Source organism: Rhinatrema bivittatum, chromosome 1 (genome assembly GCF_901001135.1).
Source record: "Rhinatrema bivittatum chromosome 1, aRhiBiv1.1, whole genome shotgun sequence".
Lineage (NCBI taxonomy): Eukaryota > Metazoa > Chordata > Amphibia > Gymnophiona > Rhinatrematidae > Rhinatrema > Rhinatrema bivittatum.
Window position 1 is genome coordinate 645,516,330 of NC_042615.1, and position 21,021 is coordinate 645,537,350.

Genomic DNA, 21,021 nt, shown 5'->3' on the forward strand with positions numbered 1-21,021 from the left:
GACCTCTAGAAAGTCTTGCATACGTTTAAATGACTATCCAATTGTCATTTTTCCATTAACATGAAATTATGAAAGGCATTCTTCCATATCCAAATAAAAGTGTCATCAGATTTCAACAGCATGAGAATACTCTTCTCTCCCCCCCCCCCCCCCCCCAACACACACACACACACACAAGACAAGCCTTGTGAATAAGGAGTCTATTAGCATTACCTTGAACTTGAAAAAACTTTGGATCGTTTGAGCTTATTAAAAGATTTCACTGAAGTTCCTTACCTTGAAGACATTTTTCCTGATGGCTATTTGTTCAACTAGGAAGATTTCAGGCTTGTGGGCACTTTCTTGTAGGGAACCATTTTTGATGTTTGTGAAGAATGGGGTTAGAATTCATATAGTGCCTTCCTTTCTTCCAAAAGTGGTGTCCGCTTTTCATCTAAATCAGGTAGTGTGCCTGCCTTCCTTTTGTAAGTATTCCAGTGAGAGGGAGTATAGGAGGCTTCATTGTTTGGATATAAGCAAATTCTTTTGAGATATCTGATGGTCACAAATTAATTCAGAAAGTTGATCAATATCTGTTAATCGGTTGTGTGAAAAAGGGAAAGGCAGCGACCATGGCCTCCTTGATGCATTGGATTAAGGAAGTCATTGCAACTTCTTAGGTAGATAGAGGTATGTCTTTGCCTAAACAAATTAGAGCACATTCTACTAGAGCTCAGGCATCTTCATGAGCAGAACTTCCATGTGTCTTCATCACAAGAAATTTGCAAAGCAGCAACTTGATCTTCCTTACATTCCTTTTCAAAACATTATCATTTGGATGTGTAAGCTAGAGACGAGGTCTTCTTCACCTCAGAAGTCTTGAGAGCGTGTTTAGTGTTTAGAGCGGAAGGAGTGGAGAGAATGAGACGGGATTTAAGGAAACTGGAAGAGTGGTCGAAGATATGGCAGCTGAGATTCAATGCCAAGAAGTGCAAAGTCATGCATATGGGGAGTGGAAATCCGAATGAACTGTATTCGATGGGGGGGGAAAGGCTGATGTGCACGGAGCAGGAGAGGGACCTAGGGGTTATAGTGTCTAATGATATGAAGTCTGCGAAACAATGCGACAAGGCGATAGCAAAAGCCAGAAGAATGCTGGGCTGCATAGAGAGAGGAATATCGAGTAAGAAAAGGGAAGTGATTATCCCCTTATACAGGTCCTTGGTGAGGCCTCACCTGGAGTACTGTGTTCAGTTCTGGAGACCGTATCTACAAAGAGACAGAGACAAGATGGAAGTGGTACAGAGAAGAGCGACCAAAAAGGTGGAGGGTCTTCATCAGATGTCATACGAAGAGAGATTGAAGAATCTAAATATGTACACCCTGGAGGAAAGGAGGAACAGGGGTGATATGATTCAGACCTTCAGATACTTGAAAAACTTTAACGATCCAAAGACAACGACAAACCTTTTCCGTCAGAAAAAAATCAGCAGAACCAGAGGTCACGAGCTGAGGCTCCAGGGAGGAAGACTAAGAACCAATGTCAGGAAATATTTCTTCACGGAGAGAGTGGTGGATGCCTGGAATGCCCTTCCGGAGGAAGTGGTGAAGTCCAAAACTGTGAAGGACTTCAAAGGGGCGTGGGATAAACACTGTGGATCCATCAGGTCTAGAGGAAGTGTATAAAGAGGAGGCAGCAAAACACTGCACGGAGCAGCAGTAGCCACAGAGGCATTCACGGAGCGGGATGCCAGTGGTTGGTGTTCCATCTTCACGGAGCAGAAGGATGGAGGCCTGTCATCTCCATATTTAAAAAAAAAAAAAACAAAAAAACAGGGGTGGGCAAGAGTATGTATAATTAATGAAGAGTTCACAAGCTATAGGTACTACCAATTATTAGGCTTATTCAATATTTGTTGATAGATAATGTGGCTTTCAATGCATACTTCACTTTCAATACATATCCATCATAGCTCTCTGCTTCAACAGCAGGGGAGAAGAAAAACTAATACTTCACGCATATCCAGCATTGCTCTCTGCTTCAACGGCAGGCGAGAAGTAAAACTAATAGTACACGCATATCCAGCATAGCTCTCTGCTACAATGGCAGAGGAGAAGAAAAACAACCAATAAGGGTTGAATAACATAGTCTGGGTAAAACAAATAAGCATGGGTGTAGCTTGCTTATTGCGGCGGTTAATACCCCTAACTAATCAAGCTTGATATTTCACTTGGATGCAGCTCCATCAATGCTCTCTGCATTAATGGTGGGTGTGAAAGGGAAATAGAACCAAAGGTTACTAGGAGCCAAGAGAAACAGATAAGTATGAGAAAAAAAGAAGTGTGAGGCTTGCTGGGCAGACTGGATGGGCCGATTGGTCTTCTTCTGCCGTCATTTCTATGTTTCTATGTTTCTAAGTAGCATCCCACCCTTTTCAGGAGTAGCTTAGGTACATACCATTCAGCTGGGCTGGTTTGGCTAGATGAAGAGAGAGGAGAAATTTGTTCTTGCCTGGTAATTTCCCAGTAATTGTAAGTTTGAAGAAGGTGTATGTGACACTGCAGCAGAGAAAAGGTAAGTTGTTTGTGCTTCCTTGGAAGCCGCCTGATTGGAAAGAGTATACCTCTTCATACTGTTTACAGGTAATATTGGCAGGCTAAGGTCAGCACGGGTGCTTATAAGGGTGAAGTCAGCGAACCTGTTGATCTCTGTTTCCATCTGCTGGTTGGTGGGCATAATCCATTCGCCTGGACTGGCCTGGCTGGATTCAAGGAAACAAAATTATCAGGTAAAAACACATTTCTCCACTCTACAACGGGACCTGGCCATTTTATTATAATGTAAACATATTTTTAAAAATACCTTTGGACAAAAGAGAAAGAGACTTAGGAATAAAATCAAAAGATAAACCAAATTGGAAGATTAATATTCTCTTTTCTATTTGTAACAAGAGATTTTCTTGTAAAGATTTTTGAAAAAGTGATAGATAAATAAATAAATAAATAAATAAATAAAAAGATAAACCAATAGAAATATGTACATTGATAATTTGAAGAATTTACATAGTGTTGATAATGTAATGTATCACCAGTTAAATTGCTCCAGGCAAATATTTGTATGTATGTCTTTGATTCAAGGAGGTAGACGTGGAAAAGTAAAAGGACCAACATTCCGAATATCAGGAGTACAAGTGAATGCAAAGCTGGTCATCTCTCATGAGGAGGAACTGGCACCCCTACACAAATCCATTCCTTCAGATGCAGAAGAAAGGAAAAAGTGAGCTGCTAACCTTTTATGGTGCTAATTTCTTTTTCTTCTGGCCATTATAACACTTGAATTTTTTTTTTTTTTAAATTCAGCAGTAACTTCTGCTTCTTTGGCCTTCTAGTTCAGTCAGCACCAGGGCTGGGATCTGGCATCATGAGCTTCCATTTGCAACTATCTGGGGAATTTTTCCTTATTTTATATCCCTTCCCAACCTACTTTAGTCCAGTCATTGCTGCAACAGTCCCCGGACTGGGGCCATGCACCATGGCTCCTTCCAGATTCCAGCAGAAATGGGCCACAAATTCTGCCACAAGGTATCACCATTATCTGATGACTATGAACTTCCTCCCTTCCCCTCCAAGTGACACTGAATGTTGCTTTCGCAGTATCCCCAGCCAATCTGGGGGAGTGGAAGATGAGCTGGGAATCCAACCCAGGTATCTCTGCCACTGAACCACAGGGCCGGCTTCTACTTTTTAAATGGGAAAAAGTGTGTGCTTCCATTCATGGATTGTGGAAAGATTGTATTATGTTTATAAAAACATTGTATTTAGTCATGTAAATGCATTGCATTTTCGTACAAGAAAACTGATATTTTTTTCTTTCTTTAGGTATACCATCCCATGCCACACTAGGGCAGCTCACTTTGATATAGACTGGAGCAAGGAAGATGATGCAAATCTTTTGATAGGAATCTATGAATATGGATATGGAAGCTGGGAAATGATCAAAATGGACCCTGATCTCAGTTTAACACAGAAGGTATAACCATAAACTCAGTAGCACAAACATTTTTGTGTCCTCCTGATTATCACGTTACCAGTGAAGAACTATTTGGATTACATAGTATCTTAACCAATGTCCTTTCAAAAGATCTCAGGTTTGTACCCTGTGACCTTCTAAAGATGAGGGGATTCTTCTTTTTCAGATTTTACCAGATGATCCAGATAAAAAACCCCAGGCCAAACAGTTGCAGACAAGAGCAGACTACCTCATTAAATTACTGAATAAAGACGTTGCAAGAAAAGAAGCGCAAAGACTTGCTGGTGGTGTAAGTCAAATTTAGTTGTTAAGTAGTAGGGTTAAATTGAACTTGTGAAGCAGAATCCCTAATTTTTCAGAGTACAAGCATGATTCTAAGTCCTCACATTTGGGTGATGTCATCCAGAAGAGCCTGGTGCAAAAGATTTACTCAAAACGCTGCTTAGAAGCTTTTGGCATGCTTTATTGAGCATGTGTAGTGCGTCACAGAGTCTTCATTTTTTCACAGAGCCAGGGCTGATGCAAAAGTATCAGATGCCCTAGGCAAACATGCAGTCTTGCACCTCACCTTTACATATCTACCTTTTGGTGGCAGCTTTGGTACAGAGTTCCCCCTCATATACCCTGCTCAGCATCTACCACTCGGTTTCCTCTTACCCTTTGCCAAGCCCTGCATTCCCCTCCCTTTGCCCCCGTCCATAGTGCCTAGTATACCTTCTCTGTATCCCCCATCCAGATTCTCTCCTCCCCTTCTCCCTTTACCTCAACATCATCTTTTTTTCTCCACTTCCTGATCAGCACATTAACATCACCCCAGTCTCTTTGCCCCTCTTTGCAGTTCCTCACCCTCCTTGCCAAGCCCTATCTGCCCTGAATCCTCTCTCTTTCTCTCCACCTGACCAGCACCCCCTCTCCAACACTCCCCACCTATCCAACTTATTTGTTGAGTCTACTCCCCACATCTACTGAACATCAATTCCCTTTTCTTGTGGTGCCATGCCTTAAAATTGAATTGGGGGTACCTGGTCATTTTGGGCTAGGGGGGGAGGGGGTTGCTGCCCTCTCTTCCAACACACACAAACAATTTTGGTGCCCTAGGTGATCACCTCATTTGCCTAATGGAAGAATCTGCTTTGCACAGAGCTCCACAGTCAAGGTTTCTCTCTCTCTCTCACTCCCTCTCTCTAAGGAAAGATTCCTCAAAATTAACTTTTCTTGCACAGGGCCTCATTCTTCTCTCAATTCCACCCCGTTAGCTTCACTAGATAGGCTTTATCAATCATTTTCAAGTTTTCTTTACTTTTCGTTGGCCACCAGTTGCACAAACATCTGTGCACTGGGTGGCATTAGGTTTTTTTGGTTAACATTGGTTTGCTTCTCAGCATCAGAAACTGCTACAAAAGGATCTTTCCTCCCTCTTAGAAGTCAATTCCGTCAAACCTGTTCCAATAAGAGAAAGAGGGTGTTTTTTGGGATTTTTTTTATTACAAGTACTATCAGATCCCAAAGTAACAGCAGGACTCCATCCCATTATAGATCTGAGGGCTTTGAACAAATTCATGGTAAAGAAAAAATTAAGATGGTTTACCTTGGCACTTTTATCCTATTTCTAGAAAAAGGAGACTGGCTGTGCTGCTTTATTTAAAGGATGCTTAAATCCACATAAATGTATTCCCAGTTAACATGAAAGATCTCAGATTTGTAGTAGGGTACTTGCCAGGTATCTGTGACTTGGACTGGCCACTGTTGGACACAAGATACTGGGCTTGGTCTGACCTAGTATGTTCTTATGTAATATCATATGCTGCCCTTTAGCTTAAATGTCAGCACCACACGTTCACAAAATATCTTGCAGTGGTGGTTGCGCATCTACAAAAATTGGGGGGCGTGTATTTTCCTACCAAGATGATTGGCTGGACAAAAGCACATCTCAGTTAGGTGCTTCAGAATCAATGAACAAATTATCCGAGTGATGGAGTTACTAAGGTTTGTCAAAAATTACCCCAAGTCCCATTTGAGGTGTCAACTCAATTGGAATTTATAGGAGTTCTGTTAGGCATAATTCAGGTGAAAGTGTTTCTTCTATAGGAAAAGATCATCACATTGATATTCACAATGGAAGAGCTAAGAATGAGTCGGCAGACATCAGCATAGGACGTGTTGAAGTTGTTGGGCCTCATAATGTCAACAATACATGTCAGTCCCCTGACATGTCTTCATATGAGACGAGCTTAATGGACCCTAAGATCATGGTGGACTCAGGATCTCCATGATGGCATCTGCTTCACCCAGCAACTCAAGGTGTCTCTGTTCTGGTGACTGATTAGATTTGAGCAAAAGAATATCCTTCCAAATTCCTTAAGTGCATATTGTCCCAGTCATGAATAGGAACTATCCAAAAGGACCTTTACACCCAGGGCTAAGGAAAGACTAAACTTCCTAGAGCTAAAATGATGCAATACACTTAAAAACTTTCAGAGATCATTTGCCAACAATACTGTCCTCATTCAGACAGACAATGTGTTAGGATAGAGCCTTTTTAACACAACATAGTTCTTTTTCATGCTTAAATGTAAGGGGTTTTCTTCACAAGGCACAGATTCATTTACATTTAGTACTGCACTCAGTTCAGTATAATTCACTACTCACTGTGAATGGTTTGTCCAAAATTACATATGCTAAGTTACTTTACCAGCATTCCAGTAAGAGTCCAACTCCACCCTGCAGCCCTCAGGCATTGAGCTGCCTGAATACTGGGCTTTTCCCAGCAATCCCTTTTTTAAACCACCTGCAAACCAGTTTAGATCCTCAGGGGCATGGCTGTGTTTGAGGCTAATGCTGGCCCAAGGCTGCCCCAATTTAATCTATCCTATTGCTTTACCAGCAGGACATAAACTTCAGACTGAGCAGACCCCAGTTCAAATCCCACCAAACCACCCCTTATGCCCTAACAAGTATGATTTTCTATATCAAACAAGGAGGAACAGGTCAGGAAATTGTCCAGATGAGGAACTGGGGCCATTTTTCACAGAATAGTCTTCAGAGTTACATACCTGGTAAGCGAGGAGAATGTCCTGACAGAGAGACTGATTCAGGTCCTGTAATCTCACAAATGGTCCCTAGACAGGGAATTAGCAAACCAGATATTTCACAAATTGGGTATACCCGTGTTAGAGCTCTGTACATCTCCTCTGAGCAGAAAGGTTTTGAACTTCTGCACCAGAAGATGGATCTGGAGGAAGATTAGCCTCTGATACCTTCTCCCTAAACTAGGGACATAGTCTTCTGTATATTTATCTTCCAGTTCCTCTGGTGACAAGAATCCTGCTAAAACTCAGAAGAAAATGCATGATCATGATCGTCATAGCCCTTTATTAGCCGAGATAGATTTGGTTTCCACTCCTGAGGAAGATATTAATCAGAAATCAGGAAGGGGAATTTCCCATCTCTTTTCAGTCAGAATTGGGGAATGTTGCATCATCCCAACATCAAGTCCTTAACCCTCGCAGCCTGGATATTGAGAGGATAGCATTGCATTCCCTGAACCTATCTCATTCTCCTGGCTTCTTGAAATGATTCCATAAGAAAAGCTTATGTTTTGACATGCAGAGTGGGAGGGAAAGTTACAAGATACTTTCTCCTGTTTCACACAAAAACTTCTTGGAAGCCTTCTACATCGTTCAGAGTCTGGTCTGAAGTCCAATTCCATTAGGGTTCATCTCAGGGCAATTGGCACTTATCGCGCCATATAGAAGGTAAGCCTATCTCTGTACAAACGTTAGTTTGATGTATATGGGGCTTGCATCATTTGAAGCCTTCTATCAAGCCTCCCGCTACGTCATGGGACCTCACTGTGGACCCAACTGATAAAAAAAAAACTCCCTTTTGAGCCACTAGATTCCTTCAGTACCTGGCCTGGAAGTGGCTGTAAATTCAGTGCGCAGAGTCTGTGAACTCCCAGGCCCTAGTGACTTAGCCACCTTTACTAAGCTTTCTAACAAGGTGGTTCTGTGAACGCATCCTAAGTTCCTTCCTAAGGTAGTGTCGGAATTCTGCCTTAACCAGTCAGTTGTCCATCCAGCATTCTACCCCAGTCCATATGTCTACGACATAATGCTGCACAATGTGGCCCTTTACTTTTCTTTCCAGACTGCTCCTATAAGAAAAAAAAGAAGAGAAAAAGTAAGAAAAATGGCTTGTCATCAAAAATAGTTTTGTCTATTGGTAATATTTTTCAAATTGCATTTTTCCCCTTTTTTTGTTTGGGGCAGTCTATAGCTAAGAATTCCCCACTAGTGAGGACTTACACCCTGCTGCCCTTGAAAAACACCTGTTACAGCTAAGCAACTTTTGCTTTTTCCAAGTATAAGCAGGATGATAACTCCTCACAAAAACCACCCACTTCCTCTTGAGTCTGCTTTTCATATTCACGTTGATAGCTATGAAAGAAGTGAGGTGACCCCACTGGACATGGTGATGTGGGTTTTGCTGCACATGTTCAGTCAAGTATATAGAAACATAGAAGTGACGGAAGAAGAAGACCAAACGGCCCATCCAGTCTGCCCAGCAAGCTTTCAGACCTAATTGTTTTCATACTTATCTGTTACCCTGACCGCTGAAGTCAGGGCCCTTATTGGTAACTTTTTATACTAGAAGCTTTGATGTAAACTTTCCGTATCGGGCTCTGTCAGATAATGTCGCCCACTGGTGAGGACTTGCATCTTTCTGTCCTCAGATAACACATTTTTCAAGTAAGCAACTTTTGCTTTCTTGAATCTCTTAATATTGTGGGCAATATGTTCATGCACTTGAAAGTTTAGGATCTTCTATTTTTTTCAATAAGCAGTTAGACGTATGAATTTTTTTCTATTGTGTTTAATTGCTTAACTGCTAGTGCAAAGTGTTGCAGGTAATACTATAGATCTTAAAAGAAAGAAGGACTTTGTTTTGATGCAGAAAATTTAATCTGGGAAGAAAGATTGTATCCAGGATTTCCTTTTCTGCGATCAATGAAAAAGTGCAGTTGTTAGGGGCTGAAACCCGACCAGAGACAAAAAGAATAGATTACTTTAGAAGAGTAGATTATTACTAGTACTAGTTTTAATTTCTATAGCGCTATTTGACATACACAGCAGTGCACAAAAACATATGATACAGTCCTTGTGCAGTTGAGTTTACAATCTAATCAAGAGAAATATGCAGGGCAAAAGAGACTTTGGGAATTTCATTTATTAAGAAAATGGTTAAAAATTAATGAGGCTGCAATCAGGACAACTAGGGGTTAAGATTTAAAAGCAGCCTCAAAACGGTGGGCTTTTAGATGGGATTTAAGTAAGGAAAGAGAGAGCATAATGCAGCAGCTCAGGAAGTCAGTTCCAAGCATATGGTGCAGCTAGGTGGAAAGCACAGAGTCAGAAATTGATGATAGAGAAGGGAGTGGCTTGCCTGATGGGCAGAGTGCACGAGAAAGGGTGTAGGAAAAGATAAGAAAGAAGAGATAGTGAGGAGCTGCAGCGTGAAGGCTGTTGTAGGTGAGTAAGAGGATCTTGAACTATATGCAAAAATGGATAGGGAGCCAATGTAGTGATTCAGAAGAGGGATTAAACGAGTGTAGTGACTTTGCTGAAAGATAAGTCACACAGCTGAATTTTGAATAGATTGTATTGGAGAGAGATGGCCCACTGGAAGTTCTGTGAGGACCATGTTGCAATAGTCTAAGCAGAAGGTGATGAGAGAGTGGATAAGGGTTCTGGTAGTGTATTCAGAAAATAAGGGATGGATTTTGATGGTGATATGGAGAAAGAAATGGCACATTATAGCAATGTTTTGAATATGGGTAGAGAAGAAGCGAGAGGAGTTAATTGCTATCCAGAGAATACAGATTATGCACTGTTAGTGCCTTGAGGTAGTAACATCAATAAAGAATTAACGTGGTGAATATGTACATAAAGTGGTAATTGAGTAAAGGATGCTATTTCCATTTGCAGGGAAATTCAAAGAGACGGAAAACAAGAAGTAAGAAAAATAAAACAGTAAAAATAAAAGTTAAAGAGGAGACTAAAAGTGATTCATCTCCCTCATTCTCTGAAAAGTCTAATGAAGAAGATGAGGATAATAAAGTGAGTATCTGTAACCAGATCTGTAGGCTTACAGTTTCTGCAGGTTTGCTGTACCTATCCCAATATAGTTATGCAGTCATATTTTAATATTATGAAAAATTACTCAACTATATTATCAACCTGTTACCTAATCCAGAAGAAAATAACAACAGATTATGTTTGAATGTGTGAAGAAAAATGCAAAACACAGATGTTATCATTTGAGCAAGATTCTATCCCAACACAACGAAATTTGTTGCGTGACTTGAAATTGAATACATTTTGTAAAGTTCTAGTGATAGCTTTTGTTATTTGGGATTAGAAATAGGTTTCTTATTTTAAATTAGTTTTGTGGTAGTAGCTCAGTAACAAATCCTAAATTTTTTGTGGAGCTAATGTGCTTTTATGACCTTAAATATTAGTTTCTTTATTAGCTTCATGCACACCATAGTGGGTTCGGCCATTGTTATATGCTTTATAGGTCCTCAGAGGAAACTCTAATAGATTATATAATTCAGAGAAAGGGCTATCTAAGGAAAAGACATAGCAGGTCCCAGTCATTTATTCAGCATGTTTCTTGGATTATTAGTAGAGTGTTTACTAGAGATGTGAATCGGAACCGGAATCAATTCGGATTCCGGTTCCGATTCACATGTGGGTTTTTTTCCATCGGGCCCGATCGCGGTTTTGTTTATCGGCTGCGCCCCAGCCGATAAACAAAAAACCCATCCCGACCCTTTAAAACTAACCCCTTAGCTTTCCCCACCCTCCCGATCCCCCCCAAAAACCTTTTACAGGTACCTGGAGGTCCAGTGGGATTCCGGGAGTGATCTCCCGCTCCGGGCCGTCCTCCCGCTCCCGGGCCGTTGGCTGCCACTAATCAAAATGGTGCCGATGGCCCTTTGCCCTTACCATGTGACAGGGTATCCGTGCCATTGGCCGGATCCTGTCACATGGTAGGAGCACTGGATGGCCGGCGCCATCTTGTGCTCCTACCATGTGACAGGGGCTGACCAATGGCACCGGTATCCCCTGTGACATAGTAAGGGCAAAGGCTATTGGCGCCATTTTGAATACTGGCAGCCGACGGTCCAAGTGCAGGAGGTCGCTCCTGGACCCCCGTTGGACTTTTGGCAAGTCTTGTGGGGTCAGGAGGGTTCCCCAAGACTTGCCAAAAGCCCCTGGTGGTCCAGCGGGGGTCCGGGAGCGATCTCCTGCACTCGGGCCATCGGCTGCCAATAATCAAAATGGCGCCATAGCCTTTGCCCTTACTATGTCACAGGGGCTACCGGTGCCATTGGTCAGCCCCTGTCACATGGTAGGAGCACTGGATGGCGCCAGCCATCCAGTGCTCCTACCATGTGACAGGATCCAGCCAATGGCATGGATACCCTGTCACATGGTAAGAGCAAAGGGCCATCGGCGCCATTTGGATTAGTGGCAGCTGACAGCCCAAGAGCGGGAGATTGCGCCCCCACTGGACCACCAGGTAATTTTAAAACGGTTTTGGGGGGGTTTGGGAGGGTGGGGGAAGCAAAGGGGTCATTTTTAAAGGGTCGGTGGGTTGTTTTTTTTATCGGGCCATCGGCGCCATTTTTATTAGTGGCAGCCAAAATGGCGCCGATGGCCCGAGAGCAGGAGATTGGTCCCGGGGCTTCCACTGGACCACCAGGTACTCGTAAAAAGTTTTGGGGGGGTTCGGGAGGGTGGGGGAAGGTAAGGGTTTAGTTTTAAAGGGTCGGGGTGGGTTTAGGGGTTGTTTTGGTGTGCCGGTTTTCCCGCCCTCCCTCCAAATAACTCCCGTTAGTGGACACTAACCCATTAAAGATTTCACGATAAATCGGGGGAATTTCTATTGTATCGCGCACTAACGATTTTTGACGATTTAAAAAATATCGGACGATGTTTTTAAATCGTCAAAAAATGATTCACATTATTTATTTATTTATTTTTAGATTTTTATATACCGGTGTTCCTGTATTAAAATACAGATCACATCGGTTTACATTGAAACATAAAAATTATGCCAAGAGGTGGTACATATAACAAGGTTATAGAACTTGGAAAACATGGAAAACAGATTCGAATAATAACACTGATAAACTTGCAAAGTCTCTGAGAAATCAAATCATAAAATAAGGCGTAATTGTCTAAGATAAATGTGATCTGCAAAAGGGATTGCGATGGTGAGAAAATCTTGATAGCTGGAGGTAAAAATAATCAAAGTTCTGGAAAAGCTTGGCTAAAGAGCCAGGTTTTAATTTTCTTTTTGAAGGAAGCAAAGCAGATCTCAAGGCGGATGTCTGGTGGGAGCATGTTCCATTGGACAGGTCCTGCTAAAGAAATGGTACGTTTCTGATGTAAGGATATTGTTGAAGGAACATAGAGTGTGCCTTTATAAGCTCCTCTGATAGGTCTAGTTGAAGAGTGAAAACGTAGTTGGGTGCTTAAGTGGAGTGGGGATATATTGTAAATAGATTTATGAATTGCTGTGTATACTTTATAGAGAATCCTTTGCTTAATAGGCAGCCAGTGGAGGAGTTTTAGTAAACTAAAATAAACTAAACTAAACATCCCTAGTGTTTACTGAGTCTTATAGGGGATTCTAAGTGTAGTAGCTTTACCTGGTCACTAAGGAAAGAGAGAGTTGTGATAAATGTTTGGAGGCCCTCACCCTTTCTGCTCTTGCAAACAGATGTGAATTGCTTGCATGGAATTTTTTATTCTTTTCTTCTTCAGTATATCTATATTTCTTTTTTTATTTTTAGTGAGTCTCCTAAAAAAATAAAATAAAATTGGGTAGTAGTCCATTTTCTTAATTTTAGCTCTTCCCAAATTTTTCTTTTCAAAAATTGTTTGACATCACCTCAGTCTTCTTCAAGATGTCCAGTTCAAAACCAGCTTCAAAAGATGTCCTAAATGTACTTAAAAAGATGTCTGTATCCTGATTTCCATGATTGCTGCATCAGGTTTCTAAGCCCATCTCATAGCATGCCAAATTGTGCCATTGTGCTCATATCTCCCAGGAGATACACATACTCAGGAGATACACACATTCCTCCTCCTCTTTAGGAAAAAGGAGAAAGTCTACATCTGCAGAGGGACTCTTAACCAAGTTAAATAGGGCAGATTTATTTTATGCTTGGAGTCATGACTTAATGCTGTCTTCGGCACAAGCGTCTTTCCCCTTCTAGTAAAAGAGGGAGATAAGTTGCACTCTGTGATGCCTGAAGAAACCAGCATGAAGAAAGAGAGAAGCAAATCACATTCTCTGACACTAAAGATTACTAGCACACTAAAAGATGGGACATACTCTGAGGCACATGGCACAGAAACGAGATTGGAATAGGAATTGATGCCATACACTGAGTCTCTCTTCAGTGCAGATAGCAAACTCCATTTACTAGCATAGGTGTCTCTGTCTTGGCACATAAATCTGTCAAAGCAGAGAACAATATTGCAGTTACGTCAAAATCATGGAAGCTAATTAGTTAAAGGTAGTGTTCCCATAGGCTGATTAGGGTAATGAGTGAAGATTCTGCAGGAACTTGTAAGAGGTAAAAGTTCCTATTTCTTTTACTTCCTCACCAAATATAATCTCTTCAATGATAAAGTAAAGAAAACAGTGGATGTTATTAAGGATCACTGTGCTAACATTTATACCCTTTTAACAGCCTTGGTGGAGCAACCCTTCACCTCCCAGAAAAGGTCAGCCTCAAGTCTATAAAAGCCAATAGTACTACCCAAGAAGAAGATATGAATGTGAACCATATCTACACCCTCATTTCCTGCAGCAGCACCAAAATTGGTTGCATCCAGAGAGAGGAGACAACCTAAGACTCACAACAGGTGTAAACCAAAGTCAATCCCAATTATTGACTACAACCTCAAAAATCCTTTCCTGCTACCCTTACACAAGCTTCCAGAAGGGGGAAGGCTTCAGTATTTGAAACAATTATGGTCTTCAGGAAGTGGACCATTGAGATGGTGAAAAATGTATTTGACTCCTTGATTCCAGAGGGCAGGAGAGAGAAGCCTTGGAGCCTCTCCTATCTAAAATAGAAGAGGTAGTCATGCAGCTTGGAGCTCTGCCTAGTTCTATGCTATGCATATTCCCCAAAAATCAGACAAGCCCTTCTCTTGTGATTGGGGAGTCCCACCCTGAGTCGGAGGTTGAGAAGGGAGTTTCAGCTAGATGTTCATTCTTGAACATGTCCTCTCCAGGATGACAGAGGTTTCTATCTCAGTTACTGCCTTCATCATCGCAGGTCATGAGTCAGAGTTCCCCCCCTTGGAATCAGAGGAAGGCTCAAAAGTAATTCTCTAAGACCCCTTGCCTGACTTAACACGATACTCCTCTCCTCCAGAGGAGCTTTACTGTTACAGATTCCCGGATACCTTGATGTATGTGCTGGATATTAATATTAGGAAAGAGGTTTTCTTCATTTCCTACAGCCTCCAGTGAACTCAGTGGTGGTTCATGTGCACAAGTTGCTCCAAGACCTACAATCTTAAATGTGGTAGAATCCCACTACTTGCCCAGAAAACTCAACTTGAAATGCAGAGTGCAGCCAGCCCCTAGGTTTGGTTATGGTCCAGCTTTCTTACCACTCTGTTGTGGTAGAGTTATCTCTAAAGTGGGCCAAAAAGACTCAGGAGATCTCCAGTACTCCTTTGGGAAAGGCTCAAACCTCCTGGACATCTTTAGGAAGAAAGTCTTCCAGAGTTCCAAACAGGGTCAGAACTAGTGGGGGGGTGAAGGGGGTAACTGTCCCAGGTATGAAGTCCAAAGGGGGGTGGGGCGTCAGCAGAGTTGCTTTTGCCTATGGTCATAAGCACCCAAGGCTCTGTCCTGATGTGTATTGGCCAATGCCCTGAATATCAGGCAGCAGAGAACAACCCTCTGCTTTCTGCTCCAACCCCTCCCCTCACATGCAGCTGCAAGAAACAGGATGGGATGAGCCTGGAGCAGACAGAGCACAGTGCAAAATATAGAAGAGCCCTCAGCTCCCTAGCCTGTCCCCTGCGCTTCTCATATCCCTCCTGTCTGCAGGGATGAGAATTGGAGGTGCAGTGAAGCTGGAGTGGATAGCAGAACAAAGAATAATTCAGTTTTTGTCTGCATATTTCTATTTCTAATTTGTGATCCCTTATTCTGTATTTGGTGAGGGACTATGTTCTGTGCATATGACAAATGTGAAGTAATCTGCTAGCATGTAGGTAGGTTATGTGTAGAGATGTGAGGCAGTTCAACTTTTTCTGTTTTCCCACTAGAAGATGTATTGGTGTTCTAGGACGAGGTGGAATATTTTCAGTGTTGCTTTTTCATATAAAGTTGTTGCTGTTTGAGTTCTGGGACTCTGTGCTCTTTTGATATTGCAGGTTTGATATATAAGTTCTGAGTGAATTTTGCAGGAATTTGTGATACTTCACAAAATGTCTGGGAATGGATGGACTTTGTGCTACTATTACTGAAGTGACAACTAATCGGAGAAAGTTCTTTTTCACTCAATGCATAGTTAAACTCTGGAATTTGTTGCCAGGGGATGTGGTTAGTGCAGTTAGTGTAGCTGTGTTTAAAAAAGGATTGGATAGGTTCTTGGAGGAGAAGTCCATTACCTGCTATTAATTAAGTTGACTTATAAAATAGCCACTGCTATTACTAGCAACAGTAACATGGGATAGACTTCGTTTTTGGGAACTTGCCAGGTGGTCTGGATTGGCCACTGTTAGAAACAGGATGCTGGGCTTGATGGACCCTTGGTCTGACCCAGTATGGCATATTCTTATGTTCTTAATTTTCCTATGATGAGTAGTAAGCCTCAGGAACAAACTTAGAGCCCAACTTCCAAATGCTCGTTTCCACTCATTTATGCACGTATACGGGTGCATGCAAAGTTGCTACTGTATTTTAAAACTAGTGCAGCAAGGATATGCATAAGTTAGAAAATCTGAGTATATTTGCATGCACAAATACTCATGTATGTAAAAACCATGAGCCATGCAAATTCAGACTTATCCAAATAAATGTTGCGTGATTGCCCGCGTTATTTTTTATTTATTTGGGGGGCCAGTGCCGCCTCAGTAGATGGCGGGGGGGGGGGGGGTCTCCGAAGACCCCTGGGCTCATTTTTTGCTTATTGGGGGGGTGGGTGTTTTGGACACCTTGATACTTTAATTTTTCCACGAACTCATTAGGCACCCGTGTTAGAGGCCCAATGCTTCCTCGGGAAAATAACTATTCAAAGTACAGCCACATTATTATAATAACATTGCCTATGCATATGTTGCTTTGCAAGCAAAGCAGCTTATTTCCATAGGGGGTGGAAATCTTATGCTCCAATGTGCAATAGTGCCACGATGTGGTGATATCTCACAATAAGCAACACTGAATGCACGTTGCAAGGTGTTTATCGCATAGCCTTATTGCTGCTTAGTAAATCCACCTATTAGATTGCAAACCCTCTGGGGACAGGGAAATACCTACTGTCCCTAAATGTAACTCAACTTGAGCTACCAATGAAAAGGCATGAAATAAATCTAAGTAAAAATAATAGGGAGCAAGAGCTGCACCAGGTGCTAGCGATGCATCAGCATCAAGGAAGTATTGATTTCCTTCAATATTGAGCAGCCATAGAGGTCAAGGAGACAGATCATCATTTAGCTGCCCACTTCCGATGAAAGTGAAGGAATCCTTGACATCGGTAACAGCTTCAAGGGGTGCTAATATCAAGAATCGGACAAAGGATAAAAACATTGGCATCAATCCCTGTTAATACGCGATACCAGGAGCAGGGAGATTCTGACTGCGGCTGTAAACCTTCCAAAATCTTCCCACAGAGAGGGCAGTTCATCCTGGCATTAGTCTCAGAATCACGACAAGGGCCCAGATGCCAGTCACTGATCACCTTCAATTGTCCAGGAAGATGTGATCACGTCTTCTGCTTCCCATATGGTATTGGCATCAGGAGATTGAGGTGGTGCCCATCCACAAAATCCTTCATGATACTCAAATAAGAGTTTGGAAACTTCCCAGCCATAGAAACATAGAAGTGACGGCAGAAGAAGACCAAACGGCCCATCCAGTCTGCCTAGCAAGCTTTCACACCTGTTTTTTTCATACTTATCTGTTACTCTGACCGCTGAGGTCAGGGCCCTTATTTGTAACTTTTTGGTTCCAATTTCCTTCCATCCCCACCAACAATGCAGACAGCAGTGCTGGAGCTGCATCTAAGTGAAGTATCTAGCTAATTGGTTTGGGGTAGTAACCGCCGTAATAAGCAAGCTACTCCCACGCTTGTTTACCCTGCCTGTGTAATTCAGTCCTTGTTGGTTGTCTGAATATAAATCCTCTTTACTTCATTCCCCCCTGCCGTTGAAGCTGTGAGCTGCGCTGGATATGTATTCCAAGTGAAGTATCAGGCTTAATTGATTTGGGGTAGTAACCGCCATAACACGCAAGCTACACCCATGCTTATTTGTTTACCCAGACTATGTAATTCATTCCTTATTGGTTGTTGTCTGAATATAAATCATCTTTTCTTCATTCTCCCCGCCGTTGAAGCAGAGAGCTATGCTGGATATATATTCCAAGTGAAGTATTAGGCTTATTTGGTTTGGGGTAGTAACTGCCATAGCAAGCAAGCTACTCCCCTGCTTTTTTGTGGATGCAAATCCTTTTTTCCACATTTGCGGTTGAAGCATAGAGCAATGTTGGAGTCGCATTAACTGTGTGTATGTTTATTGAATAAGGATATTAATCTCCAGGTAGTAGCCGTCATTCCCGCAAGCAAGCCACCCCCGTGCCTCTTCTCTTCATTCACATCCTCTAGACTTTATGGATCCACAGTGTTTATCCCACGCCCCTTTGAAATCCTTCACAGTTTTGGTCTTCACCACTTCCTCCAGAAGGGCGTTCCAGGCATCCACCACCCTTTTTCCATGAAGAAATACTTCCTGACATTGGTTCTGAGTCTTCCTCCCTGGAGTTTTAAATCGTGACCCCTGGTTCTGCTGATTTTTTTGCAACGGAAAAGGTTTGTCGTTATCTTTGGATCATTAAAACCTTTCAAGTATCTGAAAGTTTCAATCATATCACCCCTGCTCCTCCTTTCCTCCAGGGTGTACATATTTAGATTCTTCAATCTCTCCTCATAAGTCATTCGATGAAGACCCTCCACCTTTTTGGTCGCCCTTCTCTGGACCGCCTCCATCCTGTCTCTGTCCCTTTGGAGATACGGTCTCCAGAACTGAACACAGTACTCCAGGTGAGGCCTCACCAAGGACCTGTATAAGGGGATTATCACTTCCCTTTTCTTACTCGATATTCCTCTCTCTATGCAGCCCAGCATTCTTCTGGCTTTAGCTATCGCCTTGTCACATAGTCTCTAATGATCTGAAGTCGGCGAAACAATCACCCCAAGGTCTCTCTCCTGCTCTGTACATATCAGCCCTTCTCTCCCCATTGAATACAGTTCTTTCGGATTTCCACACCCCATGTGCATGACTCTGCACTTCTTGGCATTGAATCTCAGCTGCCATATCTTCGACCACTCTTCCAGCTTCCTTAAATCCTGTCTCATTCTCTCCACTCCTTCCGGCGTGTCCATTCTGTTGCAGGTCTTAGTGTCATCCGCAAAAAGACAACACTAAGATCTGCAACATTATCACCATTACCCCCTCTCATCTGGTAAGAAGGTAGACACAATATACCGGGTCCAAAAAGTTCCAGGGTTCGAGAAGCAACAGTTACCTCATCAGCCAATTGTACTCTAATCTGCTCTCAAAAAGAACAAGAGGTCTAGAGCCCACTCTTCAGTTCCTCTCTGGAAGAATTCTTGTACCTTTGACATTTTTGAGATAAAGGTTTATCAGTGTGTTATGCTCAATGCCCACATAGCATGCTACCAGCTCTTCATGGGCCAGTATATGCAAAACATATATTGGAGGCCAACTATTTAGGTTTTAGAAAAAAGGTGAAATCATGGCTGTTCCAATGTTTTAATTAGGGTAACCTTGTTGTGATTATATTATATTTGTTATTGTATGTTATTGTTGTAAACCGCCTTAGACAGCTTGTTGTTAGTGTGGTATAAAAGTATAGTAAATAAATAAACCATCCTGAAAGAGATAAAGGGCTTGTCAGAACATCTCCTTCAGGAGAAATGTGATGCCCTGAAGTCACTTGTGAAGAAGGATATGGAGTATGGAAAACACATGGTCAAATCTGCCTGCAGCATTTTTAAAATGGTATTGAGTGTCTGCAGTAGACATTGGTGTCCCATAATTGCGGGCCTCAGGCCTAAATTAAGATGTGCAGGACTGACTTGCTGATGTGCTTTAAATGGAGAGAAACCTTTTGGAAATATGTTCAAGGAAGCAGTGGCTCAAATTAAGGACCACTGCTAGGCTTCAGATCCACAGGTGTAGCTACCATTGAGTGAGCCTAGCAAGGAGACTGGGGCCACTGCCCACTGTCCAGTGTGGCAGGTTGCTGGACAAGTACTCCAGCTACTGCTCTTCTCTTGTCATATGCACCAAGAAAACCACCTCCCAATGGTAAAGATCATGCATAGGGAGTGCTGGGAGGTGACATCCTTAGTGTGATACCTGAAGCGGTACAGCGAGAATCAGAACCGAAGTTGGTAAATGTCTACATTTTTTGTTATGACACATGCTCCCCCCCTCAGCATCCTGTGCACTGTCTGGGACAAGCTGTCCTCTTCCCCCAGCCACTCAGTATCTGCCTTCTTTCCTCCTCAGCAAAACATCCTTTTTCTCAAGATGCCAGTGATGCAGGATTGGTCCTGGCTGTCTTGCACTTGGCTGTGACAGGGCTTTGACCACAGCAGTAGTGCCAGCTATTTGCTTGGCTGCTTGAACCATAAAAGTAGACTAGTAACCGTCATTGCTCCCCAGAGCCACAGACGGCTAGAAGAGAAAAGGAGAGCAGCGAAAGGCGAGTGAAGCTCAGGGAAAATGCAAATTACCACATTAACTCCTGAGGGGAAGGGAAAGCTCGTGGAGCCTGGTGACTCATGTATGATGGCAGAGGATCAGCTGCAAAGAGTTGGGGGGATATGACAACCACAGGTTGGGGCTTTCTTTTCACCTCACCGAGGGGCCATAGAAGGGGTAGACCTGAGGTTTACTTCAGCTGTGGTGCTTGCTCAGGTTGGTGATGCTATACCTAGGGAGCTAGCAAGGATGAGGAAGGGGCAAATATATGGGAGGTGTAATACCCATGGAAGGAGCAGGTGACAAAATGGAGAAGTGCTATACTTGGGGCAGGTTTGGTGGATCAAGGGTGCTATACCTGGAGTAGGTGCTAAGATGGGGGTGCTGTACCCAGAGAAGGGGCAGGGTGCTGGGATTAGGGGGGTGCTACACCCTGGCTGGGATAATGATGAGGGTTGCTGTACCCAGCGAAAGGCAGAGATATGGGGGCTGTTGTCCGTGGGGAAGTGGCAGGGATTTGAGGTCTCCTTTCATGCAGATCATTATTGATATCTGATATTGTTATAAAGTCTGCAATAAAGGGCATAGCAGATCTTCTCATGATAGAAAACCATGCCCTGTCAGCTAGTTTTACAGAGATCTATACTGCCTGTCTGCTTTTTTTTTTTTTTTTTACTATACCTTTGACAGTGGCAGTTGCATAAAGAACATTCTCCAGACTATAACATTAAAAAAAAAATACCTGAAGAGTACAATGTCACATGAGCACCTAAGTGGCTGCTCCATCCTATCAGTTGAAAATGAGCGAGCCAGAAAACTGGATATTCAAAAGATAATCACTGTCAGGTCGATACTCTAAGGCCGCGGTAGAAAGAGTGCGGCAGTGCCTGGCGCACCCTCGTTCCCCGCACGCACAGTTCTCTTCACCTACCGCTCGATACTCTCTTCTAATTGCAT

The 21,021-nt window shown here is 42.6% G+C and overlaps 1 protein-coding gene across 2 annotated transcripts in view; it reads left to right on the plus strand.

Annotated features, from left to right (window-relative positions):
- CHD1 (chromodomain helicase DNA binding protein 1) overlaps window positions 1-21,021 on the plus strand; it is a 330,081-nt gene that overhangs the window by 258,126 nt on the left and 50,934 nt on the right. For both annotated transcript variants that reach the window (XM_029572713.1, XM_029572721.1), the window contains exons 27-30: window positions 3,118-3,256; window positions 3,859-4,009; window positions 4,176-4,298; window positions 9,997-10,128. In XM_029572713.1, coding sequence (XP_029428573.1) covers window positions 3,118-3,256; window positions 3,859-4,009; window positions 4,176-4,298; window positions 9,997-10,128 — 545 coding nt within the window. The remainder of the gene's footprint in view (window positions 1-3,117; window positions 3,257-3,858; window positions 4,010-4,175; window positions 4,299-9,996; window positions 10,129-21,021) is intronic.